Source organism: Chlamydotis macqueenii, chromosome Z (genome assembly GCF_036417535.1).
Source record: "Chlamydotis macqueenii isolate bChlMac1 chromosome Z, bChlMac1.mat, whole genome shotgun sequence".
In the NCBI taxonomy this organism is placed as follows: domain Eukaryota; kingdom Metazoa; phylum Chordata; class Aves; order Otidiformes; family Otididae; genus Chlamydotis; species Chlamydotis macqueenii.
Genome location: NC_141593.1, coordinates 36,008,443 through 36,025,409, shown reverse-complemented (window position 1 = coordinate 36,025,409; position 16,967 = coordinate 36,008,443). Strand labels below are relative to the sequence as shown.

Sequence of the window (16,967 nt, the reverse complement as noted above, 5' to 3'; positions counted from 1 at the left end):
TTTATATCCTTCTTATATTATGGAGCCCAAAACTGCACACAGTATTGAAGGTGAGGCCGCAGCAATGCTGACTATAGTGGGACAATCACTTTTTTTCAACCAGTTTGCTATACTGTGTTTAATGCACCCCAGGATATTGTTGGCCATTTTGGCCGCCAGGACATATTGATGGCTCACTGAGCTTACCATCCAGCAGAGCCCCTAGATTCCGTTCTGCAAGGCTGTCCACCTACTTGTCTGTACATTCAGGGTTACACTGATCCCTCTGTGAAAATACACATTAGTATAGGAAAGTAATCCAGTAGAGGTTTTTATATTGTTCTTGCTTTCCATGTACTTGGAGATTTTAATGATTTTTTTCTGAGGCACAATAAATAGCCCTGTGGTACTGTTGTTATCATATGATAAACTTTATGTAGAGCTGCAAACTCAGTACTGCTTCAGTAAGTTAAGGCAACAAGTAAGTTACAAGTTAGCTTTGTAAGTTAACAAGAGCTAGGAAACTGAGTCAAGGAGGCAGGTCTAGCGGCAGCAATCTTAGTTCTGGAGCAAATTAATTTCTTCCTCAGCTGAAAGGTAGTGCTTAATGTCCACATAACATTCTCAAGGCAGGAGAAGGATACCTGCCGTTATCTTTTGCAAGGACCTTGGTGAATGGAATCAGTGGCTCTTGTAGACAGCAAGAATTTGTTGTAAAATGTTTGGGGTTTTCTGTTTTTTTTTTCTTCCTGTAGCAAAGGCAAGAAAATATAAAGTATGAAAAAGGGCAGTTACCTATGTCTCAGAGTTTCACAAGATTCACAGCGGTTGTGGAAAGAAAAGATTGTATTTGTCTGAGAGAAATGCTAGGAGTTTCATAGTAAAACAGCAGAATGGGTAGACTGAACTCATCACATAGAAGAGGCATCCCAAACATCAGAATTTGTTGTTTGTTGCCACCTGTGGCACAAGATGGAAAGCGTTGTTTTTGCACATGAATAGTACTTTTTGTTTAATTATCACAGAAGTCTGCAATGCCTTGTGCTTGGTTTGTAAAGCTGGGTGACCTAATGTTCAGCTGCATATTCAGTGTGAGACGTTTATCTAATGCCACACATTGTTCTTTCTGTAGCCTCTTGCAGTGCACATTTCCTGAGCTCCAGCCATGTGTGAGAATGCAGAATGCATCAGTATGTCACATCTGGGGGTCTGGATGCCCTTTTGTGCATCTCCCAACTTGCTGAAGGTTACTTAGCCAGTTAAAGCCTTGGAGTGTCAGTTGTGCAGAAAATAATAAACAGAATCTAGAAGGGGGGGCTGGACTGAGAAGTAAAAATTAGAATCAACTGTTTAATTATTACATATAAATGTGACTTTCCATTGGTTCTTTGACAGTATGGATAAATTTGTGCTGTCTGCTGTTTGAGCGCTAAACTAAGCATCAGCTTTTTCAGTGTATAGTCTTAGATTAACAGCTCTAAAGATAGTCTGGAGTTCTTAAAGGCCCAACTAAATATTACTAGAAGAAAAGAAGAAAATTATATTTAAATCAGTGTGTATTCATAAATACATATTTATACATTATAGTTAAGTGTGTTTATGTCTATATATATATACACAAAATGTTATGTATATAAAAAAAAGTAAGACTGGCTTTTTTTTTTCTATTTAAATAAGCCTTACTCTCAGTTGTAAAACAAAGGGAGCAGGCATTTGTTATCTTTCACATAGCTGAATTTGCTCAACAAATTATGTTGGAACTGACTACCTGCCTTGTACTACTACCTTTAGAAAGAATAAAAATGCTCTTTCCATTCTGGGAGAAGGACATCGGTTTTGCCGTTGCTTTTTTCAGCCCATATTGTATTTGGATGGCTACTTAGCATGAGCAATAGCTGACCTAGATTTTTAGGGCTTCAAAACTTGTCATCTCTTTTTTGTTTTAATCTAAAGTGAGAAAGTTAGTGTGGGCATTAGAATTAAAAATTCATTTTAAAAAGTAAATTTTGATCTTGCCAATATTTCAAGACTAAGAAATTTTCTTCTGTGTTGTTTAAATTTCAGTTATGTTTTTCATTGTTCATATTTGCAATCAAAATCAGTAGGCAATGTTTCTTTTTTCCTGCTTCTTTAATATAAACGTCTCCAGCTGGTAGCCCTTCTCCTTAACCCCTGTCACTAAGTGCAAAGGTCTGGCAGAACTTGCTGGTGGTGACAAAGAAGGTGGTGGGGACCTGCTGTGATCTGTGTCTTCTGTCACTGTATCATTCACCCCATTCAGCAATGGGCCCACGTTTTTCTTGGTCAGCCTTTTACCATTAATATAGAAGTAAGAGCTCTTCTTTGTGCTGTTGACATCCCTTGCAAGGCTCAACTCTATCTGAGCTTTGCCTTCCGTGGTACTAATCACCATTTCTTCATGCCCAGGCAGGGTTTCTCAATTCCACCTTTGTAGCCTGTGTGTCCTCCCCCATCCTGTGTGCTGCCTTTTCACGTTCAAGCTGTGCTGTGGCTTTCTTACGTAGCTGAGCTGGCCTCCTGATACATCTCCTCAGCTGACAGAGAGCTCCCTCCCCAGGAAAAGGTAGTATCGGGTACCACAGTGGTGGACCACTGCTGGAGATCAGTTCCTGTCTATCATACCTTCCTGCAGCTCTGATGGGGAGATACATGATCTGCCTGGTTAGAGGACGGAGCTGTGGGGCTTGTGGCAATTTGTCTTGGGACAGGTACAGATTGATAGTGTTCTCCAGCTCCTGCATCCCCTGCTTCTTACATTCACACTCAAGGTGACAGGATCTGAAAGCCCTGCTCACATTTCGTTTTGCACTTTTTGCAGCTTAGCTAAACCAAGGACTGTAGCATTACAGGAAGGAACATTACATCTAAAGATGTAATATATCTGAGTTTATCATACATACAATGCACACAATTTAAAATTTGAACTAGCTTTCAATTTCCAGACTATTGCTGAGACTTATTATAGCTATCCCATCCTTGCCAGCAGACACTGTCATACTTACCAGGGTGGGAGGTGGATGGCAGTAGGACAGGGGCGCACAACAGGCAAATGGTACTAAAAATAAATAATTTCACTTGCCTGAATGCCTTTTCTGAAAATCTTTGCTTTAAGCCTTTTTCACTTCAGAGTGCTTTAATTTGTAAAGCCGATGTGCCTACATTTTTTTTGTAATGGTAAATACTGAGAAGGTTGGAAGGTAGTTTCAATAGCTGTGACTTATTTTTAGTAATCACACTATTAGCTAATCTGATCATTGTATAAAATTATGAATTATTAAAGAATAGAGCAGATTCTCCAATTTCCAAATAAAATTAATCTTATAAATATTAACAGAAAGTGTTCTCTCATGAATAAAACCAAGAGTTAGAAGCTTTATGGCACTTAACAAAGTACTAAGTAAAAACGAAGTCAGTAAAGACGTTAAAGACAGATTGAAGTACATTTGGGGATTTCTTTTTTTTTTTTTTTCTTTGTTTTCCTTAAAGGTGCAGAAAATTAAACTCCATATCATACTTAGTTGCTGTTGGGTTCATTATAAAGATCTAATCCTGCAGAAATTGTTTCTTTGTGGAGGAATGTGTATGTGGGGCAAAGGATAAGCTATGGCACTAAATGATGTGTTAGGTACAAGTAACATTATCACAACTTTGTATGAGAAACGCTAGAAGTGTATTTGTAAATCTGTTCCACATGCTTATACGGATAGAGTATGTCCTTGAATGTCAACTAGTTGTACGCTGGAATTTGGAGTATTCTATTAAAAATAGCCTGGTTGAGTTTTTCCCTTTCCATCTGCTGCAGAATCCAACAGAAAATAAAATTGAAAAGGGCTAAAAGAGGGAATACATGTAAATGCAGGTAGCTCTATTAACTGGGCAAATGGAAAAAAAAAAAAGCCAAGTATTGTCCCTCTTGCTCTTTACTTTTTTGTTAATGTCTGCTTAGTAAGATGTTCACCTCTGTGCACTCAGATAATCTCTTTTTGTCAGTTAGTGGTCAATTCCCAGTATTGCTCCCTCCTCTTACATAACACTTTTTGTGTATGTAAATATCAAGGATGAAAAAACTATCTGTGAAAACCAAACAGTATTTGTTTATCCTGAAATTTGGGATAAAATCCCCCAGTGAAATTGCAAAGATGACATGTTGTAAAAATTGAAGTTATGATTTATTCCTTACATATTTAAAAAAAAGGGGGGGAAGTGAGCCAGAGTTTATAAGAGCACTAGTGATCTTCATTTATTACTTAAGGATGACTCTTTTTCTTATTGAAGCATATTTAAGAACTGGCCTGTAACCTCAAAACTAGTTCTTCTCAGTTAATTTGGTGACCTTAGGGATCACCTGTCACATTTAAATCTACGTTAACAAATGTTGTTTTACACAAACAGACAAGGCAACCCACTGTAAAACTAAGGAATTTTGTCTCGCAGTAAGTAGTTTTACTGTCTCAATGGGAAGAGTATTTTTCAAGCTGTCAATTGACATTCTAATGGCCTACATGTAGGCAACGTATCCATGTTTTATTTTTTGCTGGGGATATACCTTCCAAATTCATGACGGGGAAGAAGTTGTTTCTTCTCTTTGTATATGTAGCTATTACTAAGAAGTGTGATTCAAATCATCTTTACTCCTTCCTTCTTCACCTCTTTCCTTAAAACATGTCTTACTGCAGATGAGGAAACGAAAACCGTTCCTGACAGATGAAGATTGACTTGGTGTTGGTCCCACTATGGCAGAACACTTATTTGTGATAGTGTATTTTTGCATTAGAAAATTAGAGTGATTAAATGCCTGACAGGAGTATTGTCAGTATTACTAAGCTGATATCTCCACATTATCTGGAGGTTTTAACTTTGTGAACACCATTTTTTGTCTGATTATGGAGTTCAAGTCATGAGGTTTTTTTTTCTTTCTCATTGCTTAAAATTTTTGAAGACATGAAGGACAAAATGTATTGCTGCTGAGACTTTTAGGTAGAATTAGAAACCAGGTAACAGAATTGAGCTTTTTGTATTATGAGATTTGCCTTCTGATAATTTTAAATGCAAATTAAGCCTATTTATTCCAAAGTTGCCCTTTACCAGAATTACTTTTATTTTGTTTGATGCAATACTGTTATGGTTTCTGTTTTGGTTTTTTTCCTTTTTCAGACATTCAGTAGCAATGGTTGGAAATTATCCTGTTGCTGAAAAAGCAAAAGGCAAAAGTTCATTAGGAGTGCCCTCTACGTTTTTAATAATTTCATGCAAGTGTTGAGGAATGTTCTAAACAAAACCATGTGATTACCCATTTTTTATTTGTAAGTTAACATAGGAACAAGTATTGATACCTGTATTTCAAAATATCTGTTACAGAAGCAATGACAATTAATCCAATTGTGGTCATGCGATTTTTAAGAACAATAAGATAATTTCAAGATATTTTTACTAGTGAGAATTAAATGGCTTTTTAGAGTCTGCATTTTTCCTTTATTATATTAGCAAAGATCAAAAAGGACTTTTCTAAGGAAATCACATTTTTAAAGTGCCATTAATGGCCTGACTAACAAAGAAGCCTGTAAAGACAAGGAAATTCAAAGCTGAAGACAAAAAGGGTCATGTTTGATAAGTTTTGGGTCTGGGTATTATTTTCATCACTGCCGTTTTATCCAGTTGCTGCAAAAGTCTCAAGCTTTATGGCTTTGATGCATATCCATTTTGTGCTGAAGCAGCTGTAACCGACCTTGTATGATCAAATTTATTCAGTGGATTTTTCAAAGCCCTTAGAAGTGGGGGGAGTTTATTGGTTTTCTTGTCTTTTTTTTCTACCTCAAAGAGTCTACACCGATTATTCCTTAACCCAGATAATTTCAGGGGTCTATTCTATAGCATGTGCTTGCAAAGAGTAGTGTTGGCACAACGTGAAGGTGTATTGAACGGCAGCATAGGGCAGAAATAATAGATGGCATGGCATGGAGGCGGAGAATGTTCTGATCTTAGATGAAGGGCCTCTGTCAGAAGTGGTAGTTTGAGAAAATGGCCATGGAATGATACTGCAGATCTCTTGTATCTTTATACATTATCACTCATGTAGTACTGATTGAAATTCCAAATTACTCTTCTACTTTGAAAATCAGGAAGCAGATTGTCATTTTTAGGGGTGTTAGTTAACAGTAGGTTTCAGGAATTCTGTTAAAATGGGAAGTGACTCCACAAACACTTTGGGGGTGTTGGTAATTTATTTTCTTGGGATAGATTTTTTTCTAAACCAGACACATCACTAGGCATTTGACATTTGTGCACTTGTTTCTAAGAGATGCTTATTTTATGAGATAGCCCTTTATTTTTGGGGATTTTTATATGACTCCTTATATTGGAGAGTAATTATCGATTCAATGTAAAATCTGTCTTTTTGTTATATTAGTTCCTATGTCCCTTTTCCAAAATGCTTGTAGGAGAGGAAATGCTATCCTGGTTATCCTTTTAGTTTTTGCATTTCATAAGCTTGTGGAATTATATTTTTTTTTAGTATTGTTTTCCTTGATTCTTTTATGAAAATGACCTACTGACTTTGTTGCATGATTGGCAAGATGAATGCAGATTTATCTGTCAGACAGTACACAGCTTGGGCTGCATCTAAAATAAAAATAAAATTCCATGTCAGAAATACTTGCTTTGCTCTATTAGTCACTGGCTGAGACAGTTGAGCGTAACTATATGTAAGATGATTCACAGACTGCTTTAACATCTGACTAGCTCAAAGAACAGAAAATATTATTCAGAGAGTTATTTTTCCATGTTCCGAAAAGTTGTATTTTGTGATGCCATTTCACTGGGTTTTTTTATGTGGTATGAAAGCAAAAATACTACTTAAGGCTAGAAGGGGAAGAATGACACTTGCCATCTGGAAGTTGTCAGAGCAGCTAAAGCCAACCTTGGAAGCAGTGCTTGGTGACCAAGTGACAATATTGTGTTGACAGAATCTGTGTAGCTACTGAAATAACACACAGACAAATACAAACGAGAGGAACAATTTAATGTCAAGTTAATGAACTGAACATACATTTGTCATTATCAAATACAACACCTAATCATGCTGTGTACTAACAAACAAGAATATTCTTGCTGAAATCTTCCAGTGCCATTTTGCTAGCAAGGTGCATTTCAAAGTGGTTACATAGGTAAAGATTTACTTTCTCTCACTTTGACTACACGAGGGTTTTATTTCTGGGAGTTAATGTTAATTTCTAGTGCTCTCACATGGATTACATCAGGTGTTTTATAGAGCTTTCTCATTTTGCTATGAATATAGCCCTTTGATACTGTGATTTGTTTGAGTGTTTTTAATTAGATTAGGATCTCGTTTTAGTACCTTTGCAGCAAAAACTTGATGCTGCTTCTCAAAAGCAGTTCCATCTAAAATCATCAAAGCTACTTGCAAGCAACCCTCAAAGCAAGAAAAGGCTTATGCCTTTTTGTTTTCTCATAGGATGCTGCATGTTCAGGAATAGCTTGATGTGCTGCATTCTGTAGCTTTTCCGTGGTGAACCAGATTAATTTGTACAACCGCGTGTATGAAATGTTACTTATATATTTAAAAATAATAATGATTTAATATTCTAAATATTAATGATATAACATTAATGATTATACTGACTGAAGTAAAATTTCTGTCTTAATACAGAATGAAGTGTTTGGCACGAGGTAAGTTTTAATTGAATGCTGATGTTTTGAGAGTCTTCCTTGTTATTCTGGTTAATTATTTCTTTCTTATCAGAATTTTCCTTAGAAACAAACGGGGGAGTAAAACATGGTCTGGTCAAAGGATGTGTATCTGCATGAGGAGTGGCTAGTTTGGTTATCAAATTTCTAAGGGGAGGTAATCAGAATTGTGTATCAAACCAGCAGGCAGGCAGAGGGGCAGATCCTATTATGGTATCCTGAAGACACTTCATAGGCTGGATAATCCTGCCTCTGAGTAGGACCATGAATAGAGGGTCTGGGGGGCAAGGGCTGGAGTTCATGTACTATTTGCTGTTTGTAAGAAAATGTTCTGCAGTTGGACTGTGCAGGTGTTTCAATTTCGTAATGAACTGGAATAAAAAATAGCTACTTGTTTTTATGACATCTTTCAGTAATCCTAGAACAAAGTCATAAATAGTCAGAGATTTTTTTTTTACTTCATTGTATAGTACAAGTAGTATGGATTTAAGTGCCAGTGGTGAATTGATGCAGTCAGAAAGATGGATTTTATCACATAAGAGACCTCTGTGAAACAAGCAGCAGCACATTATGCCACAGCCTTCATGAGACTACATCCAATCCTAGACACAGGTTATGTAATTAGTGCAGTTAAATCATACTGTGTCTAATTTAATCTAATTCAAAAGGCGGTAAAGAATAGGTTGAAGGCAGAGCTGTCAGCAGTTATATTTACAACTGTAAAATAAAAGTGCCAATGCTTTTTCCAAGCCTGACTAGCTGCTGTAATCTGGCTTTGCATAAACAGTGCTGCTGACTGTACTACTAAGGTAATTATTTTTATAGATGATGTTGGGGTTTTTTTTGTTTTGTATTTTTTCAGCTTACCCGGAATCTGCTTTCAGTATTTGGCAGCAAACATTGACTGATTACATATTTTTAATGAATATTTTATATAGTAATTTGTTTTTGAGGAAGTCTGAGTAAAGGGTAGTAATAAACACGGAGTAAAGAAAATTCTAGAACTTATTTGGCACCAAGTACAAAGGTACCGCCTTTGTACCTGTTAGCTGTGCTGTTTTTGCAATTTGTGATTATAAAACAGGAGTTTATTAGCCACCAACATTTCCACATAATACATGATAAAATTTTGTTATCTTGTTTTATGGTAATTCAGAATACACTTTTTTGTTGTGTCCTGAAATGCTGTGTGAGTTCTGTCATCAGAGGATGCTGTGGAGTACTGAGGACCATACCTTAGTGTTTTTCTTCTTCCATTTGAACTAACCCACCTTTGTGCAGGATTACTCAGAGTAAGATCAAACCTACTGTGTCTGAGAATCATAGAATCATAGAATGGTTTGGGATGGAATCGACCTTTAAAGGACATCTAGTTCCAACCCCCCTGCCCTGGGCAGGGACACCTTCCACTAGACCAGGTCACTCAAAGCCCCATCCAATCTGCCCTTGAACACTTCCAGGAATGGGGCATCCACAGCTTCTCTGGACAACCTATTCCACCACCCTCATAAGAAAGAATTTCTTCCTTATATCTAATCTAAACCTACCCTCTTCCAGTTTAAAGTCATTGCCACTTGTCCTATTACAACAGACCCCGCTAGAGAATTTCTCCCCATCTTTCTTATAGGCCGCCTTTAGGTACTGGAAGGCCACTGGAGCCTCCTCTTCTCCAGGCTGAACAGCCCCAACTCTCTCAGCCTGTCCTCGTAGGAGAGGTGCTCCAGCCCTCTGATCATCTTTGTGGCCTCCTTTGGAGGCTCCAGAGCTGGACACCGTACTCCATGAGAGTGTTATAAGAGTGGAGTAGAGAGAGAGAATCACCTCCCTCAATGTGCTGACCACGCTTCTTTTGATGCAGCCCAGGATGCAGTTGGCTTTCTGGGCTGCAAGTGCACATTGCAGGCTCATGTTGAGCTTCTCACCCACCAGCACACCCAAGTCCTTCTCCTCAGGGCTACTCTCAATCCATTCTCCACCCAGCCTGTATTTGAGCTTGGGATGGCCCCGACCCATGTGCAGGACCTTGCACTTGACCTTGTTGAACTTCATGAGGTTCTCATAGGCCCAGCTCTCCAGCCTGTCAAGGTCCCTCCCTCCGAGGAGTCTTCTAAACTCTTCCTTTGTGTCTGGAAATCAGAATGAGGCTATGCCTTTCTACGCTTAGGTTACAGTGTGTTATGCTTTGTTTCTTCACTTTAAATACTTACAATGGTGCTGAAATTAAGACACCATGTTCCTCGTGGAAGATAAACGCCAGAGACTGAAAATAATTCAGCTGTATTTTACGTTTGGCTTCTACTTAATATAATGAGTACATAAGAAATACAAATGGAGTAGAACAGAGCTTTCCTACCTCCTTGCCTATATACTTGAACATTGGAGTTAAAATTATCTCTAGCAATATGTTAAATACTAGACTCTCTTTTCCTCCTGATACAATTTCACAGACTGCTGGACATTTCCTAGTGATTGTCAACAAGTCTCGTTTTGGATTTGCAAAATGCGTCTTGGAGTTCACAAGCCATCTCAATGTTTTGTGTAGAAATATTTATACTTTGATAGTCTTTGTCAAAATAACATACCTGTAGTTACTGCTCTTTGTCATCTCTGCAAAATCATGTTTTGTTCTTGTTCACATAAAAAGATGTATGATTGCCTCTTGATTCCGTGCCAAAAATTACAGCATTATCGTAGGGTGTTTTGTGCCAAAAGATATAATGAGTCATTGCTGATCTGCATGAGGTAAAGGAGAGGTGAGTGGCACAGCATATCCGTTCTGGTTGCTACCAGTTTTTCTCCCTCCACTTAGGACTGCTGTTAAAGGTACTTAACACAATTGCTGTCTGCTAACAGTTTGGTTACATTACTAGATGTGATCACAGCTTGTTTTAGCTCACATTTGCATATTGACTTGAACTGTATTTCCTTTTAATGGCAGTATGCCTGACTTCATAATAATGTAACTGACTAGAAAGTTATGACAGTAGATGTGCCTGAAAAAATAAAGGGAACTCGCCTGCTGGCAGAGACAAAAATGGTTGGTAGAGCTGGAAGAGAAAGCTGGTTGATTGAATCATGCTTCAGAAATAAAACTGCCTTCGCAGTTCAGATAGACCCTATTTAACCTAGTAAAGAGAGATGCATGATATTCGTACCCAGATCCCATCAGCTACTAATGATGGGGTGGCAGCAAATGCTTTTTTTGACATTTGAAAGTTCTCCAAGAACACTTTCTCATTTATAAGCAGGAGGTGGAGGGGAGGTAGAGAGTAGTCCAGGAGAAAATGCTCAGTAAAGTCTGGAACATGCGTTAGAGGTGACTTTAAGAATGTCTATGATTTGTAAGTATATGGTGGAACTATTAATTGAGTATTTACTATAAAGGTGCTTACTGGACATATCATCCTTGACAACAAAATAACATCAGGTTACATTTCAGCTATGCATATTTCTTTCCCACTTCTAACAAGAGCATTGAGCTAATTAGATAACTAGCACTTTGGCTTATGTGGGGTAGTAAAATATTTTTGCTTAATTATAATTAAAGCAGAAGAGAAATTTGTGTTTTGAAGGCTTATTTTTACTTAGGTTTTTAAAATGTTGCTGTGTAATTCATATTGTATGTAGTCTTTTTTCATTAAAGCCATTTCTTCTTTGTTGATAGGTTCTAGAAAGTTTTAAGATCATGGATTACAGTCTGCTGCTGGGAATCCACATACTGAACAGTTACATGAAGGAAAAAGAGGGAGAGAGTTCCCAGAGCGCATCAGACGCAAAACGTCCTGGAGGGCAGAAAGTTCTCTATTCCACAGCCATGGAGTCTATACAGGGCCCTGGGAAGTCAGGGGACTCCATCACCACAGAGACAACAAACACGTAAGTGCTATAACCTGCTCTTAAGGTTACTGTTAGGACTTGCGTGTTCTGCTTCTTCAATCTATGCCACTTGGTATTAAGAGGGAAAACATTCAGGAGTACATTGTATTTCCGGAATTGAAAGATTAAGGCTGGACCATCGAGAATTGCTGCAGAGCAGGAGATTAAAACATTGGTTAGTAGATTGATCATCTTTAACTATATGATGAAATTTGGTTAGTTCAGAATGACCTATGTATGAACAAGTGCGTTCATTTATAAAAGAGATGTTAATGAGATAGCTATTACAATAGTTCCAGGTATAATCTAATTTTAACTGGCAGCAGCCTGATGAGCCATAAGCAAAAACTATTTATTAACATCAGAATGGATATTCCTACAGTGGTTATTTTAATCTCAAAATAGTATACTCAATGCACAGAACTGTATCATCAACCACTGAAGTGCAGTCAGATTCTAGATTAAGAACTGCTGCTTTCCTCTTTTTTTTTTTTTTTTGTCTAGCAAAAACTGCAGTAGAAATTTAAGTGCATAGATTATAGTTATTCTGTTATTTCCTTTGAAATACATCCTAGTGTAGTGACAGTGTTACATTCACCATTCTTATTCTTTATAATTGTCCTTCATTATGATGAGAGTTTAATTTCAAATTAAGGATTTACTCTTCTCCTGGTTCTCAGGGGAGCTGTCTACATAAACACAACTGATGATATAGAAACATGTGCTTAAACCTGCAGCAAACCAATGGGAGAAGTAGGATACTTAGCATTTGTAGACAGTTTCCATATATTCAGAGCTCTGTAATATAAATTGGATATAGCTGAATTGCACTCATTGCTCACATTGACATGGAAGATTATGAATGCTCTGCTTCACTGGCAGTTTTAGGGGGTGTTGCTTTTTGGTTTTGTTTTTTAACTAAAAGCCAAAGCTGATATAGGTCATCCAAGAAAGTCCCTGTGGTTATTATATATGGAAACCCACCCTGAGCTCCCACATGACTTGAGCTAATGTAGCGCTGCCCGGATTCCAAGCAGTGTAGTACTGCTGCAGAAAGCCTAGTCTAGCATTTGAGTCCTTCCTTGGCCCCTTGCACTATCTCCTCTCTTGTATTGACATACCTGGTAATGTGGCAAACCTCACTGATGGATGAAAAAAAGCCTAGGTCTTACAAAAAAGACCCCTAGGTCAGTCTTCTGTTGTGGTTCATTATAAAGCCATAGAAGGATGAGGATGAGTCGATATCCAGCAGCAGTAACTGCTGCTTGTACTGGATTGAACTTACAGTCATAGCTTCTAGGAAAAGCAGACAGGATATAGTTTTGTAAACCACTTAACACTTCCGAATGTCTGACCAGACCAGTTAATTGAGCTGGAGTTTAAGGTAACAGGTTTTTCTAGTAATTTAAACTTCATTTTTTCTTTCATGGTTTCCTTCGTGACTACAATAATAAAAATACTTCCCCCCTTCCCTTCCAAAAAAAGAAGGTTGAGTAGATGATAGCCCTGTTTTGTTAGAGAATGGGACTACTGTGCTTTAGTGGCAGAATGGGGAATATCTTCTCAACTACGTCTTTGGTAGCTGTTTCAGGTGTGTATTATTTGTCTCAAACTGTTTAAAAAAGGTTTGGAGGTATTGCATGTGCTACATCTTCAATCTCTTTTTCTTGTGGTTTTGTAGTGGGTCCATCAATGTCAACAGAAGCTGACAAACTGAAAATGGTATTTTAGTTTCTGGTTCTAAAAACAATGGACCATTTTTTCTATGTTGGAGTAGGAAGAGAGGGTCTTGGGAGAGGACCTTGTTCTTTAAGGTCATGCCTGAGTGAATACTCTGAATCAAGTGGAGATCCAGGCAGTCAGGCTTCTCAGTTTGGTACTGTTACTTTTTCTGTTGCTAATCCATAAAGAAATTTTGGAAAAACCCTCCCTTCCTACTTATCTTAAAAGATAATCTAACTATGTTTTTGTTGTTTCTCTCAGAATGGGAGGTATTCCAGCTAAAAGCCATAAAGGAGAAAAGCTGCTTCTATTTATGGGTATCATTGATATTCTCCAGTCTTATAGGTAAGTTGAATTTCAAATTTTTATTGAATAAGCTATTCTGAAATTACTTACAAATGTGGAAATCTTATAAAGCAGTTCTGATTTTGTTTTTATATGCTTAGGTTAATGAAGAAGCTGGAACATTCTTGGAAAGCTCTTGTTTATGATGGGGTAAATAGATGATTATTTTTTTAAAAAACTGCTGATACTAATGGATAGCTAATGGAACTCTGGCCTATGTTAACCAGGAAAGAGCTATCTCTGGTATATTTGTAGTCTACCACCACCACATGGTTTAAGCTGTTACTGAAATCTTTTAGGTCTATTTCCTAATACATGCTCAGATTTTATTTGTTGATCTTTCAAAAAGCAACTAAAATGATCAGCTTGTACTTACAACTTAAACAAGACAAAATGGCCACTTAGCAGGATATTGATGAATCAAATCTGTAACTGAAAAATTTACATAATGTGAAAAAAAGCATTTCAAATGCTAGGAAGATTTTGCAGGATATAGCTATATAATTTATAACTCATAATTTCATAAATAAAATACTTAAAGAAAAGACAAATTAACCTTTAAAAAGGAAAAATTTGTTTTGTTCGCTTGTTTTGAGTACGCTTGAAATGTATGATGTAGCTTACCTGAGGTGTCCAGCTTTTTTCTTGACAATTTACTTGTAATTTACTTATGGAAAATGTGACTGAGATCTTTTTCAATCTTTTAGGACACTGTTTCAGTTCACCGACCAAGTTTTTATGCAGACAGATTTTTAAAGTTTATGAATACAAGAGTTTTCAAGAAAGTTCAAGGTAAGAAAGTTCTCACTTTTATTCTTTTAGATATTTTTGTACTCATTGCTTCGTAACACTCCTCTCTGGGCAATAAAATAATCCTCTCTTCAATATCATGTAGCACTTACATTGCTAGAAGTTGAGTTTCTTCACTGGAGCTAATAGATTGTACTCTAACAGTAATTTATAGAGAATTATTTGCTTTGTATTTTTTGTCACATCAGGAGCATTTGAAGATAAAACAGGTTCCCTTATGTTAGCATTGATACAAGGATAAATTTTGTGATCTAATGATGTGTCCAATCTCATTATTTTTAGGAATACCCCCATTGACTTTAATTTATTTAATTTGCCAAACTAAAGATTGTTTACGTACCACCTCCAGCATGTTTGAAAAGATAGGCATTCCTCCCTTTGATAGGGATTTCTTCTGTACTTTATCAAGGAAAAAAATCAGAAGTTGGATACTAATAAAGTCTTTTGTCTTTGTCACTGTCACGTGTTTCTAGTTTTCCCCTCCATTTCTTCTTCCTTAATCTTTTAATTCATTCTCAAGGGTAAGATACATATCACTATTAGCTGCTTACAAGGTGTGGTGGATTGACCTTGGCTGGATGCCGGGTGCCGACCAAGCCTCTTTTGCTCCCCTCAACTGGACAGCGGGAGAGAAATACGTAACAAAAGGCTCGTGGGTTGAGATGGGAACAAAGAGATCACTCATCAGTTACCAGTCACAGGCAAAACAGACTTGACTCTGGAAAATTAATTTAATTTATTATCAATCAATATATGATATTGATGATATAGCGGCATAAAACAACGCGTGATGAACTGACCGCGACCCCTATTCCTTCCCCCCCGACCCCCGTGCCGCTCGGGAGGGAAGATAGTAGAGATAATGTTAAGCCCGGGAAGAGGGGAGGGATGGGGGGAGGTTATCTTGTTCACTGTCTCATTCTCCTGATAGTTTTAGAAATAAATGAGTATTTTTCCCCAAGTCGAGTCTGTTTTGCCTGTAACGGTAACTTTAATGATTTCTCCCCATCCTTATCTCAAACCTTGAGCCATTTTTCTTATATCATCTCCTCCTATTCTCTCAGAGGGTGGGGGGAGCGAGAGAGAGACTGCGTAGTCTGGTCCCATATTTGATTTGCAGTTGAATGTCAAAATGTGGAATGGACACTTGGCTCAAATACTACAGAAAAGGTATTGACATTGTATCAAACTGATATAAGGTGTTTTGAAAATGCCTTTTTAACCAGTGTTATGCTGGTCTCTTAACGTTGTTAATTATCTGGAGTGAAAAACAAGTCTATATAGATAGAGGCAGAACAAAATACAGATAAAGGATAGAACTGTATGAGATTTGAGTGAAATAAGAAGGACTAAAAATATTAGCACAGATTAACAACTTAAGGTGTTAAATGTTAAATCCTTCAGAAAAGGACAATTAGTATAAAAATAAAAGAATTTGATGTAATATGAGAAAATACGAAGAAAAAAAAAATCGGCTCAAAGGAGAAAGGAGCCTGCTGAAACTTAGGTCTCTTAAACCCTAGAATAATTTTGCCAGAGAACTGGTGGGAGCTTTGTTGCCTGAGACAATACTCAAAGGAACAACTCTGTACTGGTAGAGACTAAGGAGTAGACAACTTGATACTTTTGTCTGTTGGACAAAATAGATGTCTCGTGCAGCCATATACATTTCCTGAACAACTGTGTCTTTTTTTTCAGCTCTTTTTAGTTGTGACTGCTAGATTTATGTCAGCACAAGACACAGCCCATTCTGTATTTGAAAACTACAATGTACAATTAAGGACATAATGCCTAATTTCTCTGTAATCTTAATTTGTCTGTCTCATTTTCCCAGACAATTAACCTGTCTTAATATCCTGCTCTTATTGATCTGCTCTACATACAAGGCTATTAATCTACTTTTATATAGATTAATGGTTCAAATGCATTATCATTCTTTCATAAAATAAAGAATTGAGAGTGTTCCTGCCTTCAAGAACATTGTTTCTAATCTTCAAGTTAGACATTTCAGTTTAAACTTTTAAGCCTTGTTCTGAATGTGTGCTTCTTCCCCTAGTGCAGAACAAGCCACCATAAATAATTAAAACATAATAAGCAGATTCAGCCTTGGGCAGAGGCTAACTCAGCAGCTATATAATATGTTATTTTTTAACAATATCCTGGAGCTATGGATCTGATTATCTTCTTCAGTCTTTAGCCAAGCGGCTTTAATGCTTTTATTTTCAGTTTTGTAGTAGAGCACAGTATGAACTATTGCAGCACATCCGAAGTAACCTTTCAGCCAATGCATGGAAGTCAGCAGCTGGAAGCTGAAAAACACTGGATAAACTGGCTGACATCCTTCTGGAGAAGAACTACAAATGGAGAACCATGGTTCAGTAGTAGTGGCAATGGTCAGATCCTAGAGTTTCATCCAAAATGCCATTTTGAGTAGGCAGGCCTTGGTAAGAATTATAAAGGGGGTGCACATACCTGACAGTACAAGCCATCAGCATTTTGGAAGTGTTAAT

The 16,967-nt window shown here is 37.3% G+C and overlaps 1 protein-coding gene across 2 annotated transcripts in view; it reads left to right on the top strand.

Moving 5' to 3' along the window:
• The window catches only part of PIP5K1B (phosphatidylinositol-4-phosphate 5-kinase type 1 beta), a 109,571-nt gene that overhangs the window by 67,516 nt on the left and 25,088 nt on the right, over positions 1 to 16,967 (top strand). For both annotated transcript variants that reach the window (XM_086770991.1, XM_086770992.1), the window contains 4 exons: positions 11,369 to 11,580; positions 13,564 to 13,647; positions 13,749 to 13,797; positions 14,355 to 14,439. In XM_086770991.1, coding sequence (XP_086627117.1) covers positions 11,369 to 11,580; positions 13,564 to 13,647; positions 13,749 to 13,797; positions 14,355 to 14,439 — 430 coding nt within the window. The remainder of the gene's footprint in view (positions 1 to 11,368; positions 11,581 to 13,563; positions 13,648 to 13,748; positions 13,798 to 14,354; positions 14,440 to 16,967) is intronic.